Genomic DNA, 15189 nt, shown 5'->3' on the forward strand with positions numbered 1-15189 from the left:
TGGTGATGCCCAAAAACCAGGAGGATCACTCTGGTGATCCTGTTGAAGGAGGAGGGTGGTTGTGGTCATCCTTGCAGAGGAGGAGGAGGGTTGTTCTGCTGATCCCCATGGAGAAAGTGTGTCCTTCTGGTGATCCTCATGGAGTAGGAGAGTTGTTTGGGGGATCCCTGCAGAGAAGGATTGTTCTGGTGATGCTCATGGAGTAGGAGGGTCCTTGTCATGCTGTTACTATGAGATTGAGCACCCACTCCATGTTACCCTTTGTAAGGATGACGTATCTAAATGCTGTGATCGACCTGCCGTGGTTGAACCGAGGTTGCAGGATCGCCCAAGGCCGCAGTTCTGCGATGAAGTGCTGCCTGTCCCTGGTGTGACACCAGCTCCTGTCCCCCACTGTCCGTCCCCTGGGATGTGTCAGTGCTTGGCCTCTGCCGCCATGGCCGCAGCCGCGCGCTGGAGCCCCCTGCTGGGCACAGGTGTCAGTGCACTTTGTTACGAAATGATGTCACGGGCCTCGGGCCATGACGCCAGCGTGACGTCAGCCCCGCCCCAGCCAATCAGCGCGGGGAAGGTTGGGACGGTGACGCAAACTGCCCTAGCAACAGTCGGCGCGGCGCCGCCCAATCAGAAAATAGCTGTGGGCGGCCGTGAGCCAATGGGAGGCGGCGGAGGAGGACGGCGGCGGGAGGCAGGTCCCCTCAGGCTCCCTCCGATAAGATGGCGGCGGCGCTGGCGATGGCGGCGGCCGCGGCTTTGTCTGCGCCCAGCGCCTGAGCGCGGCCCCGGCCCTGGCGGCCGCTCCGCTCCGAGCAGCGGCGGCGGAGTCATGACCGCAGAGCCCGTGAGGTACGGCCGGGCCGGGCGGCTCCGCGGCGGCCGCGCGGGTGGGGCGGGGCCGGGCCCGCCGCGGCGCGGCGCAGCCCTGGCGGGACGGACGAGGGCGGGAGGCGGGATGGCGGCGGGAGGGCAGCGCCGCGCTCGGCTGGGGCGGCGGGGCCGGGCCCGGCGCGGAGGGAGGGAGGGACCGCGCCGAGCGGCGGGAAGGCCCCGGGGGCGGCCCCCGCCCCACGTGCGAGCACGGCGGAGAAGCTCCGCTGAGCCCCCGCCCGCGCCTCGTGCTGGGCACCGGTATCGGCCGCCACCGCCGGGCCGCTGCCTCCGGCCGCGGGGCTGACACGGAACGGCAGGAACTGACAAACGCCCGTAAAGCCGGGCAGAGAGAGGCGCCATGTTAAACTGTTAATAAATAGTTGTCTTTGTGTGCTTTCGGTTTGTCCGAATCCCCGAGGGTCTGACCCCCGCAATCCATCACCCACAGACACGCCGCGTGCCTGAGGGGCTGCACAAACCATGAGGTGTTGTCCCTTGACCCCCACAAATGCTACACATATCCTCAAACCGTGTTAGAGAAGCGTCCCTGTGTCTTTAGTACTCATCGCTCTGTCTTTAGTACTGAGCCTTGGGTAAAGTTTTTCCTGCGATCATATTTGAGTATCTTCACCTCCCGCCTTATTTTGAGTAGTTCATAACTACTGTGTTATTTTAGACAAAAGTTAAAGGGATAGTGGTTTTTCTCCTCTTGTATATTGCTTGTTTTTGAAGCCTTAACATTTCCAATTAGGAATCTACAAAAAAGAGGGTTTTTATCATTATCGTCGTTGTTGATGTTGATCACATGCTGATGTAGGTCATGAGCATTGCAAATATACATTATTTGGTGCATGATTCCCAGCGTTTAGCAGTTTCTTCTTCGTGTATTTCCTTCCTTATTTTGTAAGACAGGGATTGTCCATCTCTCATTCTTTCTCCTCCTCACTCCCACTTTCTCCTTTCTGTGTTCTTAAAGTACTTTGACAGTTTAAACAACTTCTTTTGCTGGAGTGATTATTTTGTTGTGTAGACTGAAGTGCTAATTAAGGGGCTTTCTCCTCTTTATTCTCCAGCCCTTGAAAATCAAGGGTAGAGTTTGATTTTTGTAGAACAAAAAGATCTGAGTTACTAATACTTATGGTCCAGTTTTCTGTCGCCATTAGTATTTTATATTCTGAAAAATGCTCTTCCATTAGCACCACTTCACTTTTTGTTTTATTGTGATTGTCATATTTTGTTCTCTGTCATCCATAATGTTGTTTGCCTTTTCTTGAACCGCTTGTTCCTGGTCTATAATAGGAAGGATTTGTACTTAATCCTTGCCATGTTCTTGTGTTGTCATTAGTGCCACAATTATTGTTACTACCAAGGGCCTGCTTCAGTTGGTGCTTTGGAGGAAGAGGATGCAGAAGCTCATACATTTCCCGTGCAATTTCTTGGGCTACCTGCAGAGAGGATTGGATTATTTCAGATAATTTGTGATCTTGAAGATGAGACAGCATGGACAGAACAGGTCTGAGATTGTGTGCTGTCTTTGGGTGGAATCTGCCCCACAGAGTAAGCAGCCCTGTCACAAACTGCTTTTAAGTAGATAGGCATAAAATTTTTTTGGTGGTCCAAACTCTCCTTCTTTTTATGAACTCAATTCTCATTCAGGTTAAATGTTTGTTACAAGTCCCATCCTGCGTAGAGCTCATCTTGAGCAGTTCGTACTTCACAAGATCTGTGCCAGGAGCTGGGCACAGCATTGCAGGGTCCCAGCATTTCAGGGTTGTGGTGAACACATTGCATGGGCTTTTCCTTATTTCTGTCCATTCCAGTTCTGCTTAAAACTGGAGTTGGAGAGAAAGAAATGAAAAAGAAAAGCACACCCTGTCTTCCTCTCTTTTGTTCCCATTTCCCACAAGTCCTGGTGGCTGTCAGCTGCCTGCATTTCTGTCACTTCATCCTCTGCCTCTGTAGTTTTGCCCATGTCAGAGGTGTGCAGAAATAAAGGACTGGGGGATCGCTGTTAGAAATCTTGGGAAGATGTGCAAAAAACTGAATTGGGATGGAAAATCTATTCCCAGCTCTTGTGGAAGATAGAGTGTTTCAGAGGCAAGTAATCAATCAATACTAGTCTGCTCCCAGAGAAGTTCTGAACTATTATTATAAGGAATACTTTTATTTAATATAAAGATCCTAGGATTCTCCCATGTCTCGAATGAGAAATTTAGAATGATAAAACCTGGAATCACTTACTGAGAAACTTTAAAAAAGTGTTGCTTCTGTAAATATTTATAAAGATGTCTCAATAACTTTTGCCCCAAAAACTTTTTTTTTTTTTTGTCTTTTTCTTTTAAAGGGGAGGAATCTTTGTCATACTGACCTAACCTGTTCTTACCAGTTCATACATCATACAAAATAAGCACAGCAATAGGAAAAGAAAACAAGTTTTGAATCCTCCTTACTTGAACTATCTGGTAGTCAGTGAATGTAGGGTTTTTTTTTTAAGTTGGCAAAATAAGCTTTGTTCTTGGGTTTCTTTAATCCAGACTTCTCACTTCACATTATGATATTGGTCATTTGGTTTTAAAGTTTTTATTAAATTGTGTGCATTTTTGAGTCAGTTGAATGTCTTTGTTCTGAGTGATATTGTAGGGTTGCTTGAGGTGTGTTACTTGATGCCACAATGATATAATTGGAAGTAAGTCAACACCAATCTTCTGTATTCCCTAAAGGGACAGTGGAAGTTCTCTGTCTTCCACGCTGTTCTGGAATGGGCATAGGCAGATTCTTTGATTCTTCGTGAAGAAGAGAAAAACTGTGTCATCTTCAGTGCCAGATATGCCTCAGAACCAATATCTGCAGCACTTAAATGAAATTCTCTGGGAGAAGAACTCAGTGCAGGGAGTTTGTTATTTCTGGTTTTATACAGTATTGTCTGTTAGGGCTTTGGAAACTGTGTCAGGGTCTTTATAGGGCTTAACCGAAGGTATATTCATTTTCTAGGAAATAATTTGGTGTGACAAAGGGATGTGTAATACAAATTCTGTAACAGGGTGACCTTAACATTGTGGGAATTTGAAATTCTCAGTTCTGTTATAGATGAGCTCCTTGTACCCTCTGCTTGAAGGGTGGAAAAGATAGTGCTTTTTATGTCCCTATACCTCACCAAAAGACAATACCAAAGTGATGATAAAATGTGCTGTGTTCACCATAAAAACAAATGTCTGCAGCCTGTGACCAAGTACAGTTTAAACTGGATTACCAGAAGTGTCTTTTATAAAGGGAAAGCCTAAGGATAGTGCTGATCATGAAATCACACTTTGTATTGCTGGAGCTCAGCTCGTGCCTGCAGGTGATTTGGAAACATGAATCAGTTCATGGATGGGTCAGTGGCAGGTTGTTCCCTTGGTGTGGCAGCAGGAGAAAGAAGAAATTGTAGAAATTCAGTGGCAAATATAATGGAAGGTTTTATGTTGACTTTAAAAGTGGTGAAGTGTCCTGATGTATTTACTAAAGGAGGAGCATAAAGCTATCATAGTCTGTGGTGAAATGCAGTTGCCACTCAAGGTGGGTGGTGGATCGATTTGTGTTGTTTTTTGGGTTTTTTGTTAGAAAAGGAGTGAAACCTTGAAAAAATCAAGAACTTGATGACACAGGTTGCTGCCAATGTCAGCTGTAGTGCTGTTGAAGCAGTTCATTTGCAAGTCCGAAAGTTGCATAGTTGTAGAAATTTCTGTCTGAGTAGGTCCAACTGTAGGCTTTAATAGGTTCAGCCTAGAAGCTTTTTTGGGCAAACGCGTCTGTCATGTAAAGCAAAACTAAAAAATAGGCAATAAATTTGGGACTGAGATGGCTTTTATCTTGTAGAATGAAAACCTGTCCTTTGGATGAGCTACAACCCTTAAAGCTGTGGCAACTGTGATTGGGAATATGTGGGAGAGTTGAAGGGCCAGGCTTTGATTCTCGGGCTGAGTTTGTACTGAAGGATGTTTCCTTGAGAATCTGTGATCAGCTCCAGGGAGCAGAAGGCAAATGAAGCAAAAGGCATTTTTAGAGTTAGAGGGCCCTGATTGCTCTTGGTTGTGGGTCCTTCCTTCCCTTCACACGGAGTGTGTTTAAGCATTTTAAATACAGCTTGGTTTGTGCTAGACTGAGCTTCTTTTCCTGAATCACCAGAGTAAGGTGTGCACTTTGTCATGATTTTTGTCTCATAAAGGTGAAAATGCTGTGTTTAGATTTTCACTTGGTGGCTTCAGTCTTTCTCAGCTTGCAGGATATTTCACCATTGAAGTTACACTTCTTGGTGACATTGAAACAAATCTAACAATGAGATTGTTTGTCTTACTTTTGCCTTGTGGGTTTGTGGTGATGTTGCTTGTTTGGGTTTTTTAAGATCCCATTAAAGAAACAGGTTAAAAACAAAGTTGGGGTTTTTTTCACTTCTTAGTGAATGAAGTGTGATAATTCACACCGTGTCAACAGAAAGAAATTGTGTAATCTTCCTTGAACAGGATAAAGGGTCTCTTAGTGACTTACTTTGGACTGTTGCCTTCTCATTCCCCTTGTGTGTCTGGAGGAGAATAATTCTGTTTACTTGTCTGAACCTGTTATGCTGTATTTAAGCTCTAAAATTACTTCATCCACATCGTTGAGTGTCTTCAGCTGTACCAGGTATCACTTGATTAAGCCCATGTGGATTTAAAGTCAGTTCTAAACAAGTAAAAAAGTGAGTGTGTGTTAGCAAAGTGTTACATACAGAATCTCCGATGAAGTGCTAGATGCCTCTATCTCTTTTCAGTCAGAGCTTTAGTGTTCAGGTATTTTCTGATGTATCTGATCTAGTAAGTTTAATGTGGTACAATTCCTCCTAAACACAAGAAAAGTGCTTTACTGTGATAATGGTCAAACACAAGCAGGTCACCCAGAAAGATTGTGGGGCCTCCATCTGTGGAGTCACTTGGAACCTGGCTGGACATTTTCCTGGGTGACCTGTACCTGTCTCTTCTTGTGCTGGGGGTTGGACTAAGACATGTCCAGAGGTCCCTTGTGTGGAGTGGAGGAGAAAGGAAAGGACTGAAGAGTGTGGATGGCATCAGGTGTGTGCGGGGTGTGAGGGTTTGTGTCCTTGAGCAGGAGAGCTGGTTCATGCCAACACGAACAGATTGTGTGAATCTTGAGTGTGAAACCTCACTTGTTGGCATGATTGGTGTATCAGTATAAGTAAGGTCCAAAATATGAATCGGATCTAGGATTTACAGTGTCATGTTGCTTTGCCTGCAGAAAACCATTGTTGAGTTAAAAAACAACCACTGGGATGAAGTGCTCTGTTTCCCCACCATTATAAAACTATGTTTTACTTGTTCAAGTAATATAATGCTAGGCTGATTTTATTTTTTGCTTTTGTATTTTTTTCTGAGAGAAGTAGGTTTCTTAGGACATGGCAGGTGTGTTCACTCCATTTTTTTTAAATTGGGGTAAGAAAATAAGCAACTTCTATTGCAGGTTTTGTCCTCTTTCACTCTTTCCCACAGCTTTAAGCTATTTCATTCATGTGTGTTCAGCCATGATATTGACATGTTTTATGTGAAACAACAATGTAGACTCTGCCCTTGTAACTGAAATCTTAGAATTGGGCTAATTCTAACCCTTTTCCTTCTCATCAGGAAAAACTTTTATGAAGATTTGCAGGTGACAGAATACTGGCCTGATTATATCAAGGCTTAGGAGTAGTCTCTCTTCCCGCTATCCTAAATAAAATACTGCGATTTTTGCTGTGGGTTGTTGGATTTCTGCTGTTCAGACAGGGATACAGTCTGAAGCAGAGGATGACAGTCTACAGACCAGCAGTTTAAAAGTACAGCTGGTTTTATTTTTCTTCAATTATTTTTCCTAAGGAGTGTTTAATTTTGTCTGTTTAAACACTGTTCTGCAGTGTTTCGTTTCAGTTTCAAAAGTGAAAAATGGCTGAGACTTAACTTGAAGCAACTGTAAACATTAATTTAAAAAACTTATGCTTGAACTATTTTAAAAGTTTAAACATAGAAAAATCTTAGACAGGTATTGAACTTAAGGAAGGCATATGCTTAAAAAAAGCATATTTGTCAACCCTGGGATAGATAAAAGCTGGAAAGGACTCCTGTATCACTTTCGGGAGCCACTTGAAATGCAGATAAGGGACACTTGTTTAGACTAATAGTTGGTAGGTATTTGTTTAAAGAAAATGTAGCTTTCAGGTTTTTGTTCCAGATGTTGACAATAACTGAGACATACCCTTCTTCCACTTTTGAAGTGTCTGAAGAAAGCAAATAGAAACTGAGTGCAATAACAAGGTTTTCAGTGCTGTTTCATAGGATAATCCAATGTGTCCTGGGTTTGCTGCTGAAATGGTCAGTGCTACTCCTTCCACTGCCCTGGTTATGAATTCTCATCACCTCACCTGCCTTCAGAAGAAATATGATCATGTGAATGTGTGGCAAGTTGGATCCAAATGAAAACTAGTTGTTCCTTAAAATTTTATTTGTCCAAGGTGATGTGATTTGCTTTGGGGAAGCACAATCATCAGCTGGCGCAGGGGGTGAGGTTGTGTGGTGAGTACCCACTGTGTCACTGCCCCTCCTCAGCTGGGCAGGGGAGGGAGAGCACAATGAAAAGTTCAAATTCAGGTAAGGATAGGGACATCACTCAGCAATTGCCATCACAGGCAAAACAGACTCTGCTGGGGGAAATCAGCTTAATTTATTACCAATCAAATCAGAGCAGGGTAATGAGAAATAAATCCCCTGTGTTAAAACACCTTCTCCCCACCCCTCCCTTTCTCCCCGGTTCAACTTCACTTGATTCTCTGCCTCCTCCTGGTGAGCGGTGCAGGGGGATGGGACTGGGGGCTGTGGTCAGCTCATCACACTCCTTCCCTGCTCTAGTGTGGGCTCCCTCCTGTGGGAGATGCTTCTTTATGGACTTCTCCCATGTGGGTCCTTCCCATGGGCTGCTGCTCCTCACGAACTGCTGCAGCGTGGGTCCTTTCCCATCCCATGGGGCTCAGGAAGAGACTGCTCCAGCACAGGCTTCCCCTGGGCTCACTGCCTCCTTTGGGCATCACCCTGTGCTGGTGTGGGCTCCTCCATGGGCTGCAGCTTGGTCTCTGCTCCACTGTGGACCCCCATGGGCTGCAGGTGTATTTGTCTTCTGGCCCTGGAGTGCCTCCTCCCCTTCTTCTTCCCTGGCCTCGGTGTCTGCAGGGTTGTTGCAGTCACATACTCACTCCTCTCTCCCAGCTGCTCTTGTGCAGCAGCTTTTTTTCCCTTCCCAAAGATATAATCCCAGAGACACTATGGGCACTGCTGATGGGCTCAGCCTTGGCCAGCAGCGTGTCCCTCTTGGAGCAGGCTGGTGTTGGCTCAGTTGGACATGGGGGAAGCTTTTGGCATCTCTGCACAGAAGTTTGTCACCCCTGTAGCCCCCCTGTAGCACACAAACCTGGTACAGGTAAGAACATCCAAGGGGACAGCATTCAAGAGCCAGATGGAATGAAGTGTGTTATGCCTAGATTAGGACACAGCCTGTCTGGCTCTTTATTTATTCTAATTATTTGTGGACTCATTTAGAGGTAATTTGCCTACTCTGGATGTTCTGTTATCCTGTAAGGGCCAGACATTTATTGTTTGCTTTTACAGCACTTGCTCTGAATGTAGGTAAGGAATTGCATGTTCCAAGGTAGTTCCCAAGGTCACAAATCAGGTTCCTGGCCAAACCAATAATAGCAGGGCACCTTCCCTTTCAGTCCTGTTTTAATTAGGCTGAACAGTGTTGAAATAACTCTACAGTGATGGGGAAGCCATTTGCTTAGAAAACTCCAGTCTGAAAACACTAATAAATACTGTGGGGACTGTCAGTGTAGAGGAGCCTGCTTGCCTCAGTAGTGCTTCAGGGATGGTTCTACATTTTTAGGCTCCGATGTTTTTTTGAAAAACACGCGTTTATAGGTTGTGATCAGTTTAATAATGACTGGATCTGTACTGCAAAGAACAAACATTTTGCAGTAGAAGCTTTAAACAAAAACGATGGATTACTATTCTCAAGTATAAATGCATGACACAAAATCATGTATTTTTGTATTTTGTACAAAACCAGGTAAAGCGTTGCCCTAAATTAACATTTCTCTCTAGTGAAGTATAGTAAGTGTAACACCTTTACTTAGATTTGACCTGGTATTCCGTAACAAAGGCTTATGGCACAAAATAGGAATAATCAAGAGAAAAACCAAGTTGAGAAGACTTTTTAGTATTAGTTTGTATATCATCTTTTTGATTGGTTGTCAGCAAGCACATTTTGCTCTGAAAATGATAATTTTAGGTTAGTTAGGATAAGAGTTAATATATGATAGTGGATAATGTTCCACGTATTAGTCACAAAGACACATGCATACTGTTCTGAATTTGTTTTGCATTGACAACAATAATACTAAACTCATCTATAGCTCCTATTTTCTTTCTAAAATGCGTTACCAAAACAAGTTATTTATAAACTAAATGAGCAGAATTCCCCATGTGTGGGGGTTTTTTTGTTGTTTTTACTACCAAAAATGTACTTTCTTGTGGCCTTCTAAATGTGCTTTATTTCTTCAGACCATTTGGAATGGATATAAAATCTCTTTATATGCTTTTACTATCAAATAATTCTGAACAACTCTAATTTTTTTTTCACTTAATGCAAGTAAATTGTCATTAAATCTCCTTTTTAAAGGAGAACTTGCAAGCTGTTAAGACTGCAGTGTACTGTTATCATCTCTTCTGTAATGTTTTCCGAGTATGCCTTCCATCCATGAGAAAAAGGGAAGCCCAAGATTAGGGAACTGGCAGTTGTGTAGCAGCATGAGTCCAGTAATTAGAGGGAAAGAGTTTTGGACAGATTGAGAGAAAAATTTTAAGGTACTCTTGAGAGTTAAAGAGCTTTGTTCCGCTCTTTCAGACTTGCTCGAGTGATTGATGGTACATATGTAGTCTCAAAAGAAAAGTGCCCTTCACTCATGCAGAAAATCTTTTCATTGCAAAGTGCTATTTTGTTTTATTTTGAGTACCTCAGGAGATTTAAAGAAACTGCAGATGATTTTTTTTTTTAAATGGATGGTTTCCACTGTTTTATGTGGTAATTTTCACTGGTTGGAATAGTCACTGGCATTGATATGAGGATGCCCTTCCACTCACTGCTCAAGAGGGCACTCACCTTCACATCCTTCTGATAAAATGGGATTTTTTTTTAGCCATAACAGTTAAATTGAAAGTCAGAAGTTAACAAATGGATGTGTTCAGAGAAATGGTAGAGATGGTAAAGGTGAGTGCTCTGGATGATTATTCAAAAATTCCTATGACCAATAAAACAGGCACAGAAAATGTAATTTCTTCTTGCTATTAGAAGTCTCTTTTGAAATTAATGGGAAAACAAAACAGTGGGAAGGGTGGAATCCTTGATCCTTCAGCTGGGCTCACTTCTGCTGGGGGTAGGGTAGGTCAGCAGTGGGAGAGTGTCTGGAGCAGCAGATAAGGCATGATGAGTCAGGACAGATCAGCTGGCAGATTCCAGAGGGGCTGATAGGAGGGGAGGGAGCAAACAGCTCAGCAGCAGCTTCTGAACAGGGGCTGAGCGCCCTTGGCCTCAGTCAGGGCAGCTGGAAAAACCTTGTCCTGGGAAATTGTAGGAGTTTTGGGAGAAATAAACCCTGTAAAATGCCAGGGGGTAACATGGAGGTTATGAAATGGAACAGCTTTTCAAGGAAAGCCTGGGATCGAGGTGTTGCTTTTTACTGTAATCAGTAAATGTGCACAAGACTGACAGTTCCTGGGGTCTAAAAGTGTACAGTGAAAGTTGCCAGGGGATTATTTTTTATGAGTTAATTATCAGTACTCATACAAAGGAATGATCTGGTCCTGCATGGCTGTTTCTTGATGAAATTAACACAACACAACATGTAGATGGTAGATTTAATAAAAGTTTGGCATCAGCAAACTTTCATATTCAGTGGACCTGTTTGTTTCTAAGTTTGCAGGTGAAACTCTCCTGTTAGTTCTCGTGGTTTATATCCCAAAGGTGACATTTTTGGTAGTAAAATAAAGACTTTATTATTCTTACCTGTCTGGCTTCTGACAAGTAGAATATTAATTTTTTGCTGTCTTCATGTCATAGCAGCGTTACCACTCAGACTTTCTTGAATTGTGTCAATAACTGTAAACAGTGAAAATTACTTAAAATAGTCTTTTTATTATGAACAAAATCCTTAGTGCTTTTTTGCCAGTAAAGCTGCACCTACTTTCACTCAGTATTTAGCAAAATTATATGTTTTTTATTTGCTCTGATATACTTGTGCAGAAACAGATGTTTAAATCTCTTGTAGATGCATTAATTGAGATTAAACATAATTTCTTTCAAGCTTGATAAATTGGAGTGAGATCTGTAAGTAACTCTAAATATTACTTGTATTTTAACAGTGAAAGCAAGTTGAATACTTTGGTACAGAAACTCCATGACTTCTTGGCTCACTCATCAGAAGAATCTGAGGACGCAAACTCTCCTCCAGCATTATCTAAAAACAAAAGTATAGGTAAAGGGATGTTTTATGTTTATTTTCAATGTATATGTGATTCTAAAGTCAAATAACTTGATGCTGTTGTTTCACTCTATCACAATTCGCTGGGGTACTTACACAAAGCCTTAATGTGATTTAAGTGGTGATATCTGGATAAATACACAGTAGGCCTTTGATACAATATTTATTTCAATTTGAATCTTTCTAAAGATGAAAAAAATCTGATCTTCTGGTAATTTCCCTCCTATGAAACATGAGATAGCAAACACACACGTATTTGCTGTGCTAGGAGTTCCTTGTTCAGCGTTCCTGAATTTATAAATGCAGTGTCTCGGTTTTTCTGCTGTAGTAAAGCTTTTGCAGTCCTTGTAGGTGTGGAAGAAGTTCTGGAGATTATGCTTTCATAGTAATTTGAAAAAGATTTCTACATATATGCTGGAAACATTTGGAAAGAAAATAATACTTTTAAAAAACCTAGAGTCCTCTTCTAGGTCAGAATTGGTGTTGGAAATTTTTACTTCTAAGTTACACATAGGTAACGAAGTTTAAACACTTTGACAGTGATTAAAAGTGAAATTATTTCATGTCAGTACTGAATAAAATCTGTTTCCAAATTTAACTGGTTAAATTTGTTTCTTACTTTAAATTGGACTGGATACAGGTGCAAAACCTTTCAATCTCTACTGTTTAATGAGCTAAAAGTTGTGTTGATGTGGTGGAGTGCAGGAGAGTGAGAGTGTACTGGCTGTATTACAGAATTTTATTTTCGAACTCCTGTTATCTTAAGTAATATCTTCCATGGGTTTTGTGGCATGTAGTTTTTATCTTTTAATGTTTTGTTTAGAGAGAGAGTCTGTTGCCTGTGGCACTCACTTCCTCAACACCAGCATCAAACGGAACTGTTAGCATAGGAAAAAGAAACTACTCATGATGCTTCAGCAGAATAGTAAAATAAACTGTGCTGTAGATGCATCTCAAAGTGAAATTTTGCTGAGGAGCACACTGGGAAAAAGAAATCTTCTCCCTTTATCCTCTGTAGTTAAAAATTAGCATTTGGTTCCTTGCTGTAAAACACAGATTGTCTGTGAAATGGATACATTTGCAAATTCATAGCAGACATATTTTAATGTTGGGTTTGAGATCTAAAAGAACATATTAAAGTTGAAGAGTCAGAATTAAACACTTAAATACTAGGAAATGCCAGAATTAATTGTGCAAATTTCCTTCCCCTCCTAATGTTCTGTGCATAATGAAAGTGTCTTTAGCAACTGTACTTACTTTTTTTTTAATCCACAGGATGCTCATTACAAACAGAAGTTACGGGTGTGACTGGGGCCAAATCAGATTTATTTAGTAATGGATCTTGTTTTGTTGCAGCATTTGGAGGATATATGAACTATTGGGTAGAGTGTTGTGAGGAGGGAGATGATGATGAAGGTGGTTAAGTGTGGCCCAGGAGGGTGGGGTGTTAGAAATCAGTAGAGTATTAGCTGAAACTACTTCATACCCTAAACTTAGGTCCCTGCCACACACAGAGGTCAGTTAAAATAGGAAGCAGTACTTGCTTTCTAGCCTTAATAATGTTCCTTTATCCCCTCTGCACTGGAACTGGATATCTCCCTCCTCTCCAATGCATGGGTGCCAGCAGAAGAGTCATGGAGAGCTCAGGAGAGCCAGACTGCCTGCTCTTGCTCCAAGAGTGCAGCTCGTTCCCTGGAGCAGCAATCCCAGGGGAAGCCCTGCTCTCTGGGAGCCCTGGAGTGGCTGGGGCAGGAGCAGCTGGGTCAGCACTGAGTTGGGAGGGGATGGCTGCAGCACGTGGGGTCATTTGGTGGGTATGACGTGCACACAGCCCGGGCACACGGAGAAACTGGCACTGGAGCACGTTCAGCTGCTTTGGGAATAGCACATGTGCATCAGGCTGCCAGTCTGAGTGCAGAGTATGCACACACTGGGGCTGCCAGAGTACGGGAAGCTCTGCCAAGCTCTCCAAGATGGTATTTTCCATGGGTTTATCACTTGGGCAAAATTGGTCAAGAACAGAAGGTGGGCACTATCCAAGCTCCAGAAGAAATGTCACTCTCCTTCCAAATCTCAGGTTCCTCCCTCACAATAGGGGAATGCCTGTAATATTCTAGAGAAGAAATTTCAGGTATTTGAAAAGGCCAAAAGCATTGTTTGCTTCCATTTTTTATTTCCCCCTTCACACGTGGAAATGGCTGGATGATTTTCCCTGAAATTTACTCAAACAATTCAGCAGAGGTCAAATATCCAGCATTGAATTCTGTGAGTGATTCAGTTTTTTCAAAGTATAGAAGAAAATGGTTTGGTTTTCCCCAAAACTGAAGTTTAAGGATAAAGAAGTTGCAGTCCTAGTAGTTTTCTGTTAAAATCACAAATAATCCTGACAAGTATCCAATAATTATACTGCCTACTCAGTAGCATCTGTAAAATCCCTGTTCCTAAGCTTTTGGAGCAACTTCATACAAGAATCATTCAATCACTGAACTCCAAACTTTCCTTTCCATTTCCAGGACTGGTGGATTGGAGCAGGTGCCAATAGGTTGCAGGTCTTTAGGCTTTGTTTTCCACGGTTCCCAAGACTGAGAAAGAGGAATTCTCAGTCAGATCTTGGATCAAATGAGATTTTCGTCTGTGGTTCCGTGATCCCAGATTTAATACTTTGTTTCTTATGTCAAGATGTGTAAGAGAAAATACTTGTAGTAACTTAGATATCAGCAAAAATGCACTAATGATATTATTTCTGCATGCAGTTGCACTGCCAGTGCTTCAGTATTTCTTCACCAACAGAGGAAGGCTCCCAGGGACTGAACTGAAAGGGATTTCTGAATTATTTCTGTAACATTTATGCCATACAATGGAATGTCTTTTTTGTTGTGCAGCAGTTTGTCTCTGAAAGTCACAGTTATCTCTAGCCAGGCTGGTGAAACACAAACAATGCTGTGATGTGCAGCGTGAAGAACTTTTGATGTTCCTTGCATTTCAGTGGACTCCTTTAATTTCTCTCCATAGGTAAAAGTAGAGAACCTAAAGGAAGTCCAGCTTCAATGGAGAACAGTAGGGATGAGGTAGGAATAAAAATGCTTTTGAATTCTGTTTGCATGTCTAGTGCACGGCAGCTGAGTTCAGTCTGTTGCTTTTACAATAAATAATACTGTGAGAAGCACCCGTTAATGTCATCACCCTTCACCCTGTTACTCAGATAACAGCAGGTACTTAGCTGTTCTTTTAGGCAAATATGCTCCCTTTTTAAAAAAAGTAAAAATGGACATACTGGATCTGTGTTAAACAAGAGCAGAAATTTTTCATGTGGTATTTCTTACTTCTGTCTGTTCTCCTGTTGGAAACATTCTGGTGGACAGTATCTTAACATTGTAGAGAAAACACAAGTGCCAGTGTCCTGCCTTAGTTTGCCTTTACTGCTGTAAATTCAGGTATTTTAAACTGCCCAGACCTAGTTGTGATCTGAGTGCAAAAACGGCTGAAAAAATCAGTTTTGCTCTGAAGGCAGCCAGTGCTTTCTGGCACATGAGCCACATAACAAGAGTCTGTTCTGCTGGCAGTTCCTGGGTGCAGGCTGCTGCTGCTCCTGAGTGCCAGAACCCTCTGGAATGGTGTGTTGGAAAAGGGGATGGTTTCCTCACATAGCATGAAGAGCATTCACAGGCCTGTGTAAGCTGCTGACTTCTGATCTGAAACTCCACAGATCCAGTTTAACAGTACTGGTGCCA

At 42.6% G+C, this 15189-nt stretch overlaps 1 protein-coding gene across 2 annotated transcripts in view; it reads left to right on the forward strand.

Annotated features, from left to right (window-relative positions):
• The first annotated feature begins 640 nt into the window (after positions 1-640).
• ATRX (ATRX chromatin remodeler) overlaps positions 641-15189 on the forward strand; it is a 66238-nt gene continuing 51689 nt past the window's right edge. For both annotated transcript variants that reach the window (XM_032124403.1, XM_032124404.1), the window contains exons 1-3: positions 641-846; positions 11340-11452; positions 14471-14526. In XM_032124403.1, the coding sequence (XP_031980294.1) occupies positions 656-846; positions 11340-11452; positions 14471-14526 (360 nt within the window). In that variant the 5' untranslated portion in view covers positions 641-655. The remainder of the gene's footprint in view (positions 847-11339; positions 11453-14470; positions 14527-15189) is intronic.

The sequence above is a fragment of the Corvus moneduloides genome, chromosome 14 (genome assembly GCF_009650955.1).
Source record: "Corvus moneduloides isolate bCorMon1 chromosome 14, bCorMon1.pri, whole genome shotgun sequence".
Lineage (NCBI taxonomy): Eukaryota > Metazoa > Chordata > Aves > Passeriformes > Corvidae > Corvus > Corvus moneduloides.